The 15,989-nt window shown below is 48.2% G+C and overlaps 1 protein-coding gene across 6 annotated transcripts; it reads right to left on the bottom strand.

Moving 5' to 3' along the window:
* Window positions 1-575: 575 nt before the first annotated feature.
* Window positions 576-15,583, bottom strand: SALL4 (spalt like transcription factor 4). Of its 6 annotated transcripts, none has more exons than XM_035548400.1 (5): window positions 15,212-15,583; window positions 4,660-7,191; window positions 3,733-4,040; window positions 2,633-2,731; window positions 583-1,149 (listed from the first exon to the last, which is right to left on the bottom strand). In XM_035548400.1, exons 1-5 carry the CDS (start codon window positions 15,279-15,281, stop codon window positions 1,144-1,146), a joined length of 3,015 nt encoding a protein of 1,004 aa, XP_035404293.1. In that variant the 5' UTR covers window positions 15,282-15,583; the 3' UTR covers window positions 583-1,143. The 6 variants fall into 6 exon arrangements, with proteins under 6 accessions (XP_035404290.1, XP_050569994.1, XP_035404293.1 ...); XM_050714038.1 differs by lacking the exon at window positions 15,212-15,583 and adding an exon at window positions 14,731-14,798 and having other exon boundaries at window positions 587-1,149; XM_035548401.2 differs by lacking the exon at window positions 15,212-15,583 and adding an exon at window positions 12,169-12,421 and having other exon boundaries at window positions 587-1,149.
* Between the last annotated feature and the right edge of the window lie 406 nt (window positions 15,584-15,989).

The raw sequence follows: 15,989 nt of genomic DNA, 5'->3' as shown, positions 1-15,989 counted from the left end.
CTTGCCCTACTAGTCCCATAAACCCACTGCCTCCTCTTTCACACCACATTGCTCCCAGTGTGGCTGAAATCAGCCCTAAATGTGGTGCCCAGCCCAAGGTGCTTGAACAACCAGGCAGAACTGTAGCATCAGCTCTGGCCACAAGCTCATAAAGGCACCCAGAGCACCACTGCTCCTAGTGCTTGACCACAGTACCTGTGCTAGTATTACTGTGCGTGGACTAGTTTATTTTTACTTATCACCACTGAAAGACCTCTTGCTATTATAATCCTCAACAGCAGTGGTTCAGGCTGTAATCACCTAGTTTCCCTGAGCTGAAAAAGGTCATTTTCTCTTGCCCCCAACTATTTTGTCTTCTGGATCTGTAGACCATTTGTATGTTTTATGTTTTCTACCTTCCTGCACACCTACCCTGTATTGTCACTTTTAACTGAACCCCAATATTCTTAAATAGTTGATCTAGGACTGGAAGTAATAAACAAAAAAGCACAACCCAGGATGATGAATTTGAATAGTCAAGGGACTGTGACAGGGTGCCACATACCAAACTTGCTCTTCAGGAGACAAATGCATTACCAGAAAGAGTGTGAAAAAGCCATCCCAAAATTTATTCTCAAAATGTCAACAGAAACGCATCAGTAGATACTCAAAACTACAGAGTTCTTAAAAGTCATACATTCACAATGCAGAAAACTTGACAATTGGGATGCCTTTTGCATGTTCTATGTAACAATATCCATCTTACAGTGTAAACAGGTACTGGTATGTTCTTACTTACAAGTCCAGCAGGAAAGGCACAACTCGGCATACAGAGATCATAAGCAAGAATCAGGTGCAACAACATTACACAAGCTTTTGGTAATCTGCATTTTTGGGGCCTTCCACAACAGTGACTGGACTTGATTTCCTGCAGTCAGAAGACTTCTTTCCATTGTTCAGTCCTTCCATACCAAATGCTCAGTTTCCAGTCTGGTTTAGATCCCATTACACAGTTCCAGCAGACGTTAGAGGAATAGTGAAAGGTCAGTCCAGTTAGTCTTCAGGTGCTTCCACTAATACATCAGGTTTTGGTTTCAGATAGTGCATGGAAGCATCTGCTTGAATCTCAGTTCATTACAGTGGTCATTAATAGAAAAATAGACACTACATCTACAAAAGGAAAAAAATGAGGTAGATAACTTAGAATCCAGATGACCATCCCAGCAACCTTCATACAATACACATGGATCATTAATTACCATTTTGGCAGAATGCAAGTTCACAGACCACCAAGAAACTTAATGACCAGAGTAGGAATGCCATCCAAAAAACCCACAGAACATTTAACCTAAGCATGAATACTTCATATTTAAATACAGGTTTACACAGACTGATCTTCTAAATTACCCAAATTAAAAAATTAAAAAAAAAAAAAATGAAGTCTCTTGCTAAGGAAACCAGTTCCCATGCCTAATTGCAACAGTCACCTGAGATTCCTTGCAGAGCTTTTAGACCTGACTTCCCAAGGCAAGTCTTCCCTTTCAAGAGAGGAAAAAAAAAGTATATACATACCCACCCATGTTTGTTTGGGGCTCTTGGTATTGAAATAAAACATCTAGAAAAAACTGCACATCTTTGGAAGTAGGAGTTTTGGCACTACACTTGGAGGACTGTCCTAGTAGTAGTATTAAATAAGCAGCAGTCAACAATACAGAGAATCAATTCCTTAGAAGCAGTGATTAAAGAAAAACAGCAACTTCCTTTCATAGAACTTCTGAGGCAAAAAGGAATTAAAAAAAAGACTTTGTAGTTCTTATAGCCATTATAGTAAAAAGTACATTCAAAACCACACAGAGCCAAAAATCCAAACAGAAAAACTACTACTAACAGGGTGGCAGACATTCTACGATATTTACCCGCATTAATAGTTTTCATTTCTCATCAGTAAATATAAGCTTTTCCATCAACAGTAGGTTGTTTCCACTCTATTCAAAACCCCCAAGTATTTCACTCTAAACAAAGAGGTAAATATTCTAACCTTTGGAATTTCAAGTTGTAGAAACTTCTGTAAGGCTGTACACATTAAAGTCACATGTAAGAACTACTTTGCAAGACCCGCATCTTTCCAAATAGAAGGAAATCCTATTCTTTATTATTTACTATTTGCAAAGCAATATCATGATTGTACTCTGGGCAACTCTTACAAAGACAACCATAAAATCATTTGCACGTCAATAGGAAAATAGGAGGCTGAAGTGGAATCTCTTAAAAATATATGTTTGTGTATATATATCTTTGTTCTTTCTGTACGTCAACTTCACTAGAGTTTTTAGCTAACAGCAATTTTGTTCTCCTCCATGAAATGAGGGAACTGATGTTTTGGCACATTGTCTGCAGCAGCACCACTGGCCTTCTCCGTATCAGAACCAGTCCCAGACTGGGTCCCATCTATTTTGGAAACTGTAGCAGTATTTATTGCCGAACCACCCCCAATGGTGACTGGAAGGGTAGGTAAGCCACCGCTCTGGATCACTGAGATCTCGTTAGTCTTCATTGCTATGCCATTGCTGAGTACCGCTGCATACTGATTCCATACTGTGGGGTCAATGCTCACTGAAGGAGGCATTATATCCTTTGGAAACATTTCAGATACCTTCTTGGGATCATTCCCCAGCAGAGCCATGGGGTTATCAATTGAAAGCCTTCTTCCCCGCCTGGCAGAGTTATTCCACATGTGAGTTCCTACATGGACCTTTCAGAGGGGGGAAACAAGTAAAGAGAATCGTTAACACTGCAGTTCTTTTACGACAAACCCAAGTTCTACTTTGCTTGCAGCTAAGCTGCTCAGAAGATATGTATCCTCAGTGTGCACTCAGGTAAGTATTTAGGCTGGTTAGTTCTTGTATTTGTCCTCATCCTTCCATGTGTAAGAGAGCCATTCACGAGCCTTATATCACCACGGCTCTTCAGAGTTTACTACTGAAATATTTGGAGGACTGGTTTCTTACACTTACTGTAAATGACATTGGCATTCTAACCACCCAAAAAGAGCCACACTTGCTGTGAACAGACTGCACTGAAAAAAAAAATACTAGTTGATGAAAAAAAATCACCAAGTAATTTGGAAGAAGCATTACACCTAGACTAAAAGTTTCAGTGCCACAACACACTGCTACTGCTTCCCGCAAGCAATTGCTCACGAACTGTAAAGCTGGAAGTCCTCCCTCCCCATCAGCTTTTATGCAAGAAAACTGAAGAGCTTTAAAGGGTTTCTCATGGGAACAGAAAAGCCACTGTGTGAGAGGGAGCTGCAAGTCAGAGCAAATAGATTAATCTGACAATAAATACAGACTTGCAGTACTTCTCTAACTTGTCCTGCATGATGTTCCAAACCATGCAGTGAAGTGCATGTATTCTGTAAACATCATTCTGTAGCATTTAAACTACAAAATGACTGTCTTGACATCTTCAAATCCAAACAGAAATCAAGTAATTGGCTCAGTAAAGGCTAAACCTCCCCTATTATCAAGAAAGGGAAAGAAATCAAGGACAGCAGCAGACTTCTGCACAGTTTAGCAAGCCAGCTGTCTGAACAAACTCAGGAAGGGGACAGAAGTCAAAGATGACTATCTGAAGAACTAAAAGAAATATCTAAGTTGTCCCAAAAGGCAGGACAAACATTAGCAATAGTCTTTTCCACTCCAGTAAGACTTTCCCCAACAAAAGGGAATCACAACCCAAGAGATGGCTTACCTTCAGGTTTCCTTTCGTTGTAAAGGCTCTCCCACAGATGGTGCAGGCAAATGGCTTCTCACCAGTATGGGTCCGTTCGTGAATCTGCAGGGCGCTGGCAGAGGAGAAGTTCTTCCCACACGTAGTGCAGATGTGCTGTTTGGCTGGACGGCAGAATTTTGGTCGTGGCACGAGGAGAGGGGCAACACCAGGGGAGAGAGCTGGTGGGCCAATGAAATGGCTAGTGCTAATGGGACGCTCGCTCGGCATTTCCATTTTTATGAGGGCTGGCGGGGCCCTAACAAAAGCAGCTGGAATACTAGTTCGACCTGGAGAGAAAGAACAGATAGATAACACTTATCCCATCTGTGGCCAAGCTTAAATCTGGCTGAGATACCGAAGTCCTTGCCTTTGGAGCCACCATACCTGAGCAGCACACTTGCTGAGCCCTGTAAAGCCGTACAGTAGGGCTGCTACTAGGCTCAGGAAGACGTTGACTTATCCCTGTTTTTGTTAGTGAGCTTAAGAGTTAAGAAGCTTCACTTTCTGATCAAATTTAGGTCTTTCAGTGGTAAAGAGCTCAAACCCCCACAAAACATTCCAGCAACATGCCACACTCGGGTTAAATTCTTTTCCAGGAAACACCAATGTGTATCTTTAGAGAGCTATAGGGAGGTATCAGGCAAGTCCATGAAAGACAGTAAGTGCATAGCCCCTGTCTACTTCTAGTACCTCTGTACTCCCCCTTGCAGGAGAGGACAGCACTTAAGTCTTTTAATTTTGAGTCTGAGTCACAAAAACTCTCCAGGGCGTGCACTCCTTTGCTAACAGAGAAGGAACAGGGGAAAAATCAAGGTGGTTTTGGCTCCTGTTGATCCTTTTAGAGAAGGATTTCCTCCAGTCCTACTCCCCCACCCCAAGTTATTGCCAGCATCTCAAATTACTCACCATATTCTCCATTTGCAAAGTGTAAGCCAGGTTCTTCTTTAATGACCTTCCGACCAATATTGCCGTAAGTTAAATCCAAAGCAACAACTCCTTCCATTTCTCCTGAAGCATTTTCAGGACCCTCAGATTTATTTCCCGTGCCTGCATCTTCCTGACTGTTGAAGCTAGGTGACTTCGACCTCACACTCTCGGCTTGGCTGTTGGCTGGGGACAGAGCCTGGAGGGATGCAGACTCAGAGGCAGCAGGACTCCTGCCGTTCTGGTAATCTGGATCTCCTGCCACAGAAGATGAATCGTTTGTCATGCCATCGCTTTCTGCCGAGCCATTGTCGCTGGACTTCAAGCTGCTTTGCCGTTGCAAGTTCAAAGTAGAGCTGACAATCTTCATTTGATTCTCCAGTGCTGCAATACCAGAGAAGCCAGATGCCGTGGCTGGTGATTCTGATTGTGCATCGTATGGAGTAGGAGGTTTTGAGGAACTCCTAGGGCCATCCTGAGACTCCAGGTCCTCTTCCATCTCTATGTTCTCCACATTCTCATCTGGGCGGCTGATGTCTCCGTTCTTCTCAGCCGCAGCAGGATCCACGTCAGTGTTGTCAGAGGTGTTTTCGGGCATGGGTGTATTAGGTATCTGTCCCCCCATATGCATGCGGATGTGCTGCTGCAGCACAACTGCGTTCGTAAACTTCTTCTGGCAAATAGGACACGAATGTTGCATCTTCAGAGGAGTATTGGCTCGGTGGACACCATAGTGAGTTTTAAGGTTCCCTTTAGTGGAGAAGGCACGACCACAGATCTTACACTTGAACGGCCTCTCTCCAGTGTGAGTACGATAATGCATTTTGAGTGAGCTTTGACAGCTCAGCACTCTGTGGCAGATCAGACACTCATTGGGGTCAGCAGTGGATTTGTCGATGTTTTCAACCAGCTGCTGAAGCTTTGATGTTTCAGAGCCTTGCTCGTTGGACCCACCTGCGTGGAAGATGCTCCCGCTGCAGGCAGCTTGTGGTGAACTCAAGCTCTGCTCTGTTCCCGACTCGTGACCGACTGCCCCTGATGAGGAAGAGCCACCTTCGCTTTCTGGAGAAGGCCTTGATTGCAGGTCACCAGAGAACGTACCGGGCAGGGACTCCTTAATGCCTGCTAGGTTGGAGACATTCTGAGGTGTGCTGGTCGCCACAGAGGTAGGCAGGGTTGTTAGGAGAGGTTTGCTATCCACGATTAGGTTGGACTCATCCAGTGGCACAGACATCCCATAGGGGATTCCGCTGCTAGTGGGAACATTGTCCAGGTGCTCAGGAACCGGGTACGGATTCATCTTTATGTGGGGATATTTGTCTTTGTGGCGCTGAAAATGCACTTTAAGGTTTCCTTTGGTTGTAAAGCGGTTGCCACAAATGTTACACTTGTAGGGTCTCTCACCGGTGTGGGAACGGAGGTGAATCTGCAGGGCACTGTCATTGCCAAAGACCTTGCCGCAGAATTTACACTTGTGTTTGAAGAACGGCTCTTCTGCATTCGATTTGCTTTCAGACACGCAAATATTGGGAGGTTTCCCCTTCACCCTCTTTGAGGAATCTATTACAGAAGAAACAGCCGAAAGTGGATTTTGGAAGATGACGGAGTGGGAGGACTGAGGTAGCAAAGGATTCGGGAACCGAGAAATAGAGCCGGGGAAGCTTCTGCTTGCCTCCGGCTTCAAGGGGAAGGAGGAGGAAAGCCCGGCAGCCAGCGAGCCAGCGGCCGCAACGCCAGTGTTAGAATGAGGTAGTTTTCCTTGCTTCAAGGATTCCAGTGATAGGCTCTGGCTTCCAGCTTTTTGTCCGATTAAAGCAACAGCAGCCGACAGCTGCTGAGACATGTGAGCACCCAGAGCTTTCAGCGGATCAGCAGCAGCGGCTATAGAAGGATGCAGGGCATGGGGAGCCATCATGGCAATCTGAATGCGAATTTGCTCCGTCAGCTGGATTTGCTGGAGCTGCTGCTGCTGCAAACACACGAGCTGCTCCAGGATCATCGGAATAGCATTAAAACTGGCTGCTGAAGAAGTGATGGCATCAGAGGTACGTTGGTTCACAGCCACTTTAGTGCCACGTATTGTCTGCAAAGTCACATTAGTGTTTGGTACTTTGGATTTTGGTAGATAGCTTAGCCCAGGAGTCGCAGGCGCAGCAGGGGGTTCTATTTTAAGGTACATTCCTCCTACCGATTCAGCATCCATTTTTCCTTCTCTCTTTTCCGTAGAGCCAGTGCAGCCCTTTGCCTGAGTGTCCTTGCGTGTCCTGCTATCCATTCGGTCGGTTGGGAAGCTCCCTACAGAAGCCTCAGAGAAGCTTTCAGGAGGTACTGCTCCCTCACTGTCATTCATGATTAGGACAGGTGGATTTTTAGTGCAATTTTTCTTATGCTCAAGGAATTCAGAGAGATCAAAGAATTCTGCACAGCATTTCTCACAGATTTTAGTTTCCTCTGTTCGGCACCTTTTGGAACTCATTTCACCATCTCCGTCACCTGGGACGTCTTGTGGACTCCCTTAAAATAAAAGAAAGTCACATCATTAATAGCTCAATTTAGAATGACTTCACCAGAATTTCAAGTTAAGATACAAGACACTTTTCAAGTGCCAAAAATCAAGTTTGCAGATTGATCTGAAGTCCTATGCTGTTTTGCTACCAGTTCACTGGCAGCCCAAGGAAATCTACACTGCAGTTCTGTTTTCCATAAAAACAGTAAGAAAAGTCTCACAAGGCTTGAGGGAAAGAAGTTTGTTGCAAATCCCTTTTACATCCCTTAAATCCCTTTTTCTACCTTTACAGGTAGAAATGGAACAGTGGAGCAAGTCAGCTAGTTCCTGCAATACAGCTAAATGGAACACGACCCAAGCAAGACAGAAGGCACCATTACATAGGAAAAACCTGATTCTCATAAGCTTAGTTTGTGTGTTTGGTTTTCTTTTTTTTTTTGAACATCAGCTCAGAATTCACAGTTAACAGTCTCAGAAACTCATATATGGTTGTTAACACAAGAACTTCAGCGCAGTTCTTAATCACCCACTGATACATTAAATGACATTCACTCCTCCGTTACGGAGGTAATTGCTCCCAAAGAGGGCTGACAGAAACAAAATTCAAGCCCAACATTAGCTTTGAAACACTTCAAAAGCCAACTTGCATGAAAAAAAATCCTCTACGAAGTCACAGCAGTAAAGAAAAGATGATTAACTTACAAGAATCCCACACGCAGGAATAAGCTTATGTTGATACTGACAGTTACTAGCGAGCCAAGCAGTAGGCCCTGCTTGCAACACTCACAAAGCAGTTCCGGACACGGTAAGGATGCTGGATTTAGTTGTGTTTGTAACTTGCCCCCCCTTTTAGGGAGGGGGAAGGAGAGCAAAGCCAGCCTGCAAGTCCACTCCTGCCCTTCCTCTGCCAGTGCCCCACCGACTGAGCACAACTTGCATGCGGACACGCAGAAAACATGATTCAGGGAAATACCAGAATGGGAAGAGAGGTTAAGAGAAATTCTAAACCAAAACAGGATGTTTTTGCTCAATCTAGCTATCTTTCAAACAAACTCACACTGAGCTTGAGGCGGGTGGGTGTTTGGGAGCATGCAGGGGGTAAAGCCTGAGGCTCGTACAGCTGAGGGGAGAGCACGGAGAACTTCGGATAATTCACAGCCCCACACTAGGTGAAGCGTCCTGTAACTCACAGTAATTGGTCCCATTTTAATGGGTGTCAAGGGTGCAGTAACCAAGTGCCTCACTGCCCCTGCTCGCCTCCCACACACTGACACATCAGGGGCACTCTGCAGGCCTCAGTCAGTCACAACAGAAAATTTGTACCATGGGGCCTCATATTTGGGGCCTGCACCTCCAGTAGTTCACCCCAGGGCTCAGCTCCGATTCCACGCTGCTAGCCCACACTGTCTCAAAAATGGAACCAAAGACTCTGCAAGCACAGGAGCTATTTGCGGCTTTCATTTTAAAGGTGTAACTGAACCACACATCTGATACATGTGTATATCCTGTACATGGCAGGGCGGAGGGCGAGCATGTCCAAGCAACAACCTGAGCACGTTCACTTACTGTTTCGGGGAAGTGTAAAATCTCTGTGGGGGAGGATATTGTAAACTTTGACATTTGTAAGGGTAACGAGAATATTACATATTTTATATAGATGGATAGATACAGCGAACTAATCAAAACTTCAACCGCTTAACGTGTTGAGTGGTGGAAAGTACACGTTAAAGTTTTCTTTTAAAAAATAGATCAACTACAAAACACAAATAGAGGCCCCTTATGCTACAGTCTGCAGAGCAGTAAATCCAAATCTGTACATATATAACTCTGTTAACCACAAATTTCAAGGTTACAAGTCAAAGTTGCCTTTGAACGAGGAGAAGAGACGTTCTTGGTACATTTGTGATCATAACCATTTGGATCACTCATATCCAAACAGTCCTACAGGGAGACTGAAACACTTTTTCCCCCTCCCTCCTTCAGCCCAAACCACCCTCATAAATGAAGGTAATGAGAAGAAAAGAGTGTTTTTTGCATACGTTTCCCACTCCAAATATTAAATTGATGTCTCTGAAGTTAATTTAACTATGGACAAAATCTACTCTGCTGACTATTTAAGTACAAGAAGTACATGATGCAGAACTTAGTCAATAAATAGGGTCGACTGAGGTCAAGACTGAACGTTTTTAAACTCCCATCTTTGCAGAAGTGTGAGCAGATAAAATGGGAAAGGAAGTACTAGACAGTGAAAAAAAGACAAGAAGTTTCCATAAGAATGTTGCACACTGACTCCAGGTCTTTACTTGACTATTTTCACAACTATTCCCATCCAACAGGTACTTTACAGACCACAGCCTAAACCACCAAAACATCTTTTCCAAATCCTTTAAGGTTTTAACTTTCCCTGTGTTGCACAGTAACATTAGGTTTTACTTTAGAAAACACAAAGCTTTCTTCCAGTCTCTTATCTGTGAGCACACGCATTTCACACTGCAGTTTGCACCTCCGTGGTGGCAATGCAAAATGCTTCAAGTGGAACAGAAACGGCTGCATGAAAGACTGCATGAATGCCCACCCCAAGGATAACTATGTATATATATATATATGTATATGTATATGTATATATATATATATATATATATATGGATAACTATGGATTCCAGGGTAACTATGTCTAGACAAGTCCTCAAACTTTAACTGCTTCAAAACACATGATCGTTATTTATCCCTTTCCATTGGGAGTACCTTATTTTTCCACTGATAAAACCATACTAAATGCAAAGCCCTTTCCTCCCCCTCCACACAACAGTCCACCTTCCCCCATTTTTATAACACTGAGGAGCTCCAGAAGTGACCTTTTTGGTTTTATATATGAGCTGCCACCTCAGAGGACATCTGCAGTAAGCTGCAGGTACCTGTGTTGGGAAAGCAGCCCACCTGCAGCCACCAGCGCTGTCACTGTCACATTTTAGTTTCCAGTTCCCCTGTTTGACAGTAAGGCACTAAGGGAGGACTCCAAACGAATTCAATTCCCAGCTTGTACTGACTTGCTGCGTGACAAGCAGGGAAGCATTATGCCTTATTTTCCCTTCCACCTCAGCAAAATTGAGCATAATGCTTCCCCTATCTCAAACATTTTGTTTTTAAAAGACATAGTCAGTAGGAACAAGGTGCTTGCTTATTGTGCCGTAGCTGTAATAACAAAACAGCAATTGACTGTTTCTTTACAAAACCCATCTCTATAAACTCTTCATCTCAATTTATCATAGAATATCCAAGTTGGAAGGGACCCACAAGGATCATCAAGTCCTTTGGGGACCGCACCCCCCCCCCCCCCCCAAAAAAAAATGAGGCCATGCGTCTGAGAGCGTTGTCCCAGTGCTTCTTGAACTCCAGCAGGCTCAGTGCTGTGATCACTGCCCTAGGGAGCCTGTTCCAGTCCACCCAGCCCTGCAGGAGTGCTAGGCAGCCAGCAGAGCACCCCACTCACCCCAGCTACCACACACGGGTGTAGTGGGCTTAACCCCAGGCTACCTCCCTGCCCAGAAGCCTCCCTGTGCATCTGCTGCCAGCTCAGCCCAAATACTGTAAGAGCACTGGTGGAGGAGCGAGAGCCCTGCCAGAACAATTGCTCGTGCACTCAAGTTAACCCTCTCCAAAGACTTCCCAGGGATAGGACTTTTTTTTTTTTTTTTTTATCTCCCCACCCCCGAATTTCAGGAATGTTATCTCTCAGCATCTAGTTATCCAATAAGTTAGAAGAATGCAGTAAACCCAGCAGGGGGGTTAGATTGAATCACTGGCAAATGGATGGAAAAAATCCACTATTGTGTAGGACAAGGCGGTCATCGACAAGGAGGGCTGATAAAATCCACACAGCTCGAATTCATTTTTTTGAGGGAATGAGTAAAAGAGTGAAGTAAGTCTTATCTGGTTTGATTTGATTTCAAAAGGGTGCTGCTGGTCTACCACTCATCTGAGCAATTAGCAACCTAATTTTTTTTCTACTGTGAGAATATTATTTCACCTGAATGAGGAGGAAAAGCTATTTTTTTGTCTTTCTTTTTCCCTTTTTTAATAGTTTAATACCTCTGGTGAGTTTACTCTTTCCCCCCACAGACTAGGGTTGATCAATTTCTAATGCTTTACTGTAACCACGCACTTCCACCTGAGTATTATTTTGTGAAGGATCAGTAAGCACCCACTGCAGCCCCAGCTCTGCCATCAGCTCCCCGCTCCCCTCAGGCACGGTGCTTCCCGCATTTCCCCCCTCCCCTGTTCCCAGCTGAAAAGCTAGGGCATTTCAAGAACATTAAACTGTCCAAAATTTCCCTTCTTCCCCTACTCCACTTCAAGTTTTAGCCATAACCAATAAACACTTGTTTGAGTTAGCAAATACGTGGCTGGTAAGTTATAGAATTATTCCAGAGGCCTCGATGGTTTGCATCCTGAATTTATCTCAGCACTTTTCCACCCAAGGACACGCTGTGCTGCCCCTAACCATTAGGGCTTCCCGTGTTTTCAGGTTTTGTCCAGGCTTCAGCAGCATTTCATTACCTACCTCCCGGGTCGCCCATCTGAGCTCTGCTCACCCACCTACCCAAGAGGAACACCCGGACAGAGGAACAGAGGACAGAATAATGGTGCACAGCCTCACGTGAGCGAGCAGCCCTAAAACCCCGAGGAAAGCTCCAGGCGAGCAGCACTGCCCCCAGCCCCGGGCACAGCCTCCAGTACAAGCCCTCAGCCCCGCTCCACGTTCCTAGGAGGTTTCAAAGGGCTTTAAACCCCAAAATTCCTGGACAACCCCCTTGAAAATGTCCGCGGGTTACCTGCCGGGGCACAACCGCGGCCCCAGCGGCGGGGCCGGCCGGCGGGGGGCACTCCCGTCCCGTCCCATCCCGTCCCGCACGGGGCCGCGGCCTCCCCCCCGGGACCCCTGGCTCAGCCTCCCTGGGGCTCAGCCTCTCCCGCCGCACACCCACCTGAGCTCCGCATCCCCGAGCGTCACCCCCCCTTCTTGGGGCTTCTACGGAAAAGTGGGGGGGTCCTCCAGAGGCTGCGGGCAGCCGAGCAGCCTCCCCCCCGGAGGCAGCGGTATAGGCCGCCCTCGGCCCTACCTGCTCGGCGGCGGAGCCTCCGCGGCTCTCGGTCCTCCCAGCGGCACGGCCGCAGCTGGAAGGAGGGCGGCCCCGGAGCACACTTAACACTAGTACAGTGTTTAAGACCCGGCTAAACGGCGCAAACCCCGCTGCCAAGGTCAATTGCATGAGAGTCCTAATTGTGAGCCTGACATCAACTTACCACCCACGGCAAGCGGGAGGAGGCAAAGGTTAGAGCAGCAGCTCTGTCAAAACGTCACATGCCGCCGAGCCCAGCCGGGCTCCGGCACTACAACCACTCTAATGTTTCACTTACGTAAAAGGAAAAACAAGAGGGCATCGCCCACCCCCGGGCACCCTCACCCTTCACACCGCTCCTGGGTCCCCCCTGTCCCGGCCCGGCCCGATCCGTGCCTGTCCCGTTCCCAGCCCGGCCAGCGGGCGAGTTCCGAGAAATAATAATAATTAATAAAAATCAGAGCAGCACTACCGAGCAACTTCTCTCCTCCTCGCTCAACACCTCCCTCGCAGCATCAACACGGCTCGACCTAGGATTGGAATAAAGGGAATCTCCAATTTTTTTTCCCAGAAAAAAAGTTGCCGGTTCATACTGTATTTTTAAGAACGAACCTGATTTTTTTTTTTTTAACGGCAGCAATCCAGCACAATGGGCATTTTCAAGCCCTTTGTGAAAATGCTAATTTTCGCTGTGTAGTATTATTATCCGGTGACCACCTGCTGATTTTTTGACCTGTTAATTGATCCTCAGGTTAGCAGAACCGTTTCTCAACGCGCCGCATTGTTCGCAGAGGTGGGTCCCAAATCGCTTTGTACAAAAATAAAAAAAAGGAGCACTTGCGAAGAAGGAGATAAGGGCTTGATTTTATTATTACGGTTGTGTATATACCCGATAATGTCCCAGACAAATCCCTGGGGTATTTCGACTTTGTTATGCAGCTTCATCACTTGGTATTTACGGACACACCTGGAGCGGGGAAGACGGGGCCGGGCAGGGAGATTTGCGGGAGATAAGAGCCGCGGGTGTCGCAGCCGCGAGGTGGCTCTCCGACAGCGGCCGCCGACAGCGGGGGTGGCACCGGGGGGCCCCGCACCGGCCCCGGGGGGCTCCCGGTAGCGCCGCTCCCCTTGCGGCGACCACCGCGACCTCCAAAAGGAGCCCCCTACCTCCACCCCCCGGCCCATGCAATCACTGCTCCGGTTCCCGGAGAACGGGGGGGTAACTTTCATCGAGGGTTTTGTTGTTAAAAAGAAAAAAAATAAATAAAAAAGCCCCCCCACCAAGCGCACAGCAGCTGCCCAGAAGAGCGGTGCGGAGCGACCCTCCCTCCCCTCCCCGCACGCCCCCCCGCCCCAAGCGGGCCGCATCAGGAGTTATTAACCCTTTTGTTTCAGCGCAGCCCCGGAGGTGCCTTTCCAGCAGTGGGCAGAGATTTACATGTGGAAACATCACCTCCATCCCCCAACCTAACCATATGCACAAAGGAAAACAGTCATGCATTAAACATGGGATTTATTGCCTTCTGGCCAGCTTGCCGATTCTTAAGTCACCATTAACCGGACCCAACAATCGCACATTTCGAATCAAAGAGGAGAGGGGGGAGGAGGAAAAAAAAATAATAACAGCCCAAACCTCCTGCGGTTTGGGAATCAGCAGCTCCTGGAACGTGCGCTGGTATCGATCAACTCCAGGGACGGAAAAACCCCACACGAAACCAGCCCTTTAAAAAGGGCAGAAACCCCCAAAAGTTGGGGGGGGGGGCACCTACAGAAGTGTTCGGGCTGCTAAAACCCAGCCTCCCCTTCCCCACCCGCGACGCACCCCCCACGCTCCTCCTGGGGGTCACAGCGGCTCCGGGGGCCGAGCAGCCTCCCCCCGCGGGGAAGTGCCCCGGGAACTTGCCCCCCCCCCCCAGCCACAAGAGTGTTAACAGAGGGGTGGGAGCCGCTGCCCGAGCCCAGGGTGCCGGGACGATGCTGCGGGGCACGGCGGCCCCGACCCTTCCCCGCTCCCGTGGGGGACGGGGGCAAACAACCGCCCCCCTCCACCCCTTCCCCTGCACGCCCACCCAGGGCTCCGAGATAATTTTGAGTTCAAATCGAGACTTTTCCTCTTCCCTTCGCAAGGCAGAGGGCTGCGAGCTCCCCGAAAAGGAGGCACCGTGATTTGCGGGAGCACAAAGCCCCCCCCCCCCGCCACCCAAATACAAAGGGCTCACGCACACCCCACATTAGCTCACCGGAGTTATTTTAGGAAGTCGGAAATCAAAGATGGCTGGAGGTCAAGCTACAAAAGGTCCAGGGCGATTGTGATCTCCAACAAAAATAGTCCGAACGCTTTTTTTTTTTTTTCCGAAAACCCCCCCAAAAAAAAATCTTCATAGAACTACCGAGAAAGTCTTAAATAGAGAAATCGGGGAAACCTACCTCGAGTCATTTCCTACCCCTGAGAAGACGGTTCGCAATTCCTTCCTCTTTCCCCTCTTAACCCCCCCCCCCCCCCCCCCCAAAAAAAAAAATCCTTTCCGCCCCAGGCAGGGTTCGGGGTTCGCCCCCCATGGGGCTGCGCCCCGAGCGCGCACCCCACGCGGGGACCCGCGCGAGTTCCGCGGGACCGGGGTGCCCCCGTGGGGGGATTTGGGGAGGGGGGGACATTGGGGGACCCCCTCGGGCAGCGCTGCAGGGCAGCCCCAAGCCGACCCCCTGGGGAAACACCGAGACCCCCCAGCCCCGCGGAACAACTCCAGAGATGTAAGCGCCCTAAAAAGCCAACGGGGACCCTGTGGGAGCCCGGGGGGGGGGGGGGGGGTGAAACACGAGGGTTGAAAAATTCCCCCCCCCACCAAGAGCCCCTCTGCCTCCTCCGTGCATCAGCGGAGCTGGGGGGCGCCGGGGCTGCGCGCCTTACCACTTGCAGCATCTGGGGGCTGCTCCTCGGAGTTGATGTGCTGGGGCTTCGCCTGCTTCCGTCGCGACATGGTGCACCAGCATCGGGAGCAAAATAGTAGCAATTATTTTTCCTCTTCACAACAAATTCCTAGAGTTGGGAAATTACCCCCATTGGGCGGAATGCGCATGTCAGAGTAATTATGATTATCAATAATGCATTGCGATTTATCATGGGTCCCTGACAGCTGATTGGCCTGAGTCCAAGGGCTCACAGATTATTCAAATAAGGTCCATTGATCAGGGCGCAGCGGGGCACGCTGGGCGATGTAGTCCCGGCACGGCTCGGCTCGGCCCGGCCCGGCCCGGCCCGGCCGACAAAGGCGTGCGTCCTGCCGGGGGCCGGGGCAGCCCCCCCGGGCTGCGGGGAAGGGGAAGGATCCGGCCCCCCGAGTAAACAAGCAAGCCGGCGGGCTGCCGAGGGACAATACCTTTGTTATCTCACCTGCGCTTTTTATATTGTACTTTGGGAGATTTGGGGTTTCTCCCTAAAGCGAGCAGGAACCCGGGACAACGCTAATCCCAAAGCGGGAGATAAGGTGGGAAAGGAAAGAGCCCCGATTGTCCGGGGGAGGCGAAGCCGGGCTCCCGATGTGGCAAGTTAAGGGGCTTTACAGGCGGCTCCAGCCGGCGTTTGTGCAAAATCTGCTTTTAAGTCTCACTTTCTGGGGAAACCGACAAAATTGAACCGATAGTATTTTGAAAAGCAAATAAAAAAGTTAGTAACGGGAAAGATTCAC

This window comes from Cygnus atratus, chromosome 16 (genome assembly GCF_013377495.2).
Source record: "Cygnus atratus isolate AKBS03 ecotype Queensland, Australia chromosome 16, CAtr_DNAZoo_HiC_assembly, whole genome shotgun sequence".
Lineage (NCBI taxonomy): Eukaryota > Metazoa > Chordata > Aves > Anseriformes > Anatidae > Cygnus > Cygnus atratus.
The sequence above is the reverse complement of the archived record's forward strand: the minus strand, read 5'-3'. Positions and strand labels throughout refer to the sequence as shown.

Excerpts from the sequence above, each read along its gene's own strand:
- SALL4 (XM_035548397.2), bottom strand. The coding sequence starts at position 15,281 with ATGTCGCGACGGAAGCAGGCGAAGCCCCAGCACATCAACTCCGAGGAG. Across the intron at positions 4,041-4,659 it reads CTTTGCAAATGGAGAATATG|GTCGAACTAGTATTCCAGCT; the intron begins GTGAGTAATTTG and ends CTTTCTCTCCAG. Across the intron at positions 2,732-3,732 it reads CAACGAAAGGAAACCTGAAG|GTCCATGTAGGAACTCACAT; the intron begins GTAAGCCATCTC and ends CCCCTCTGAAAG.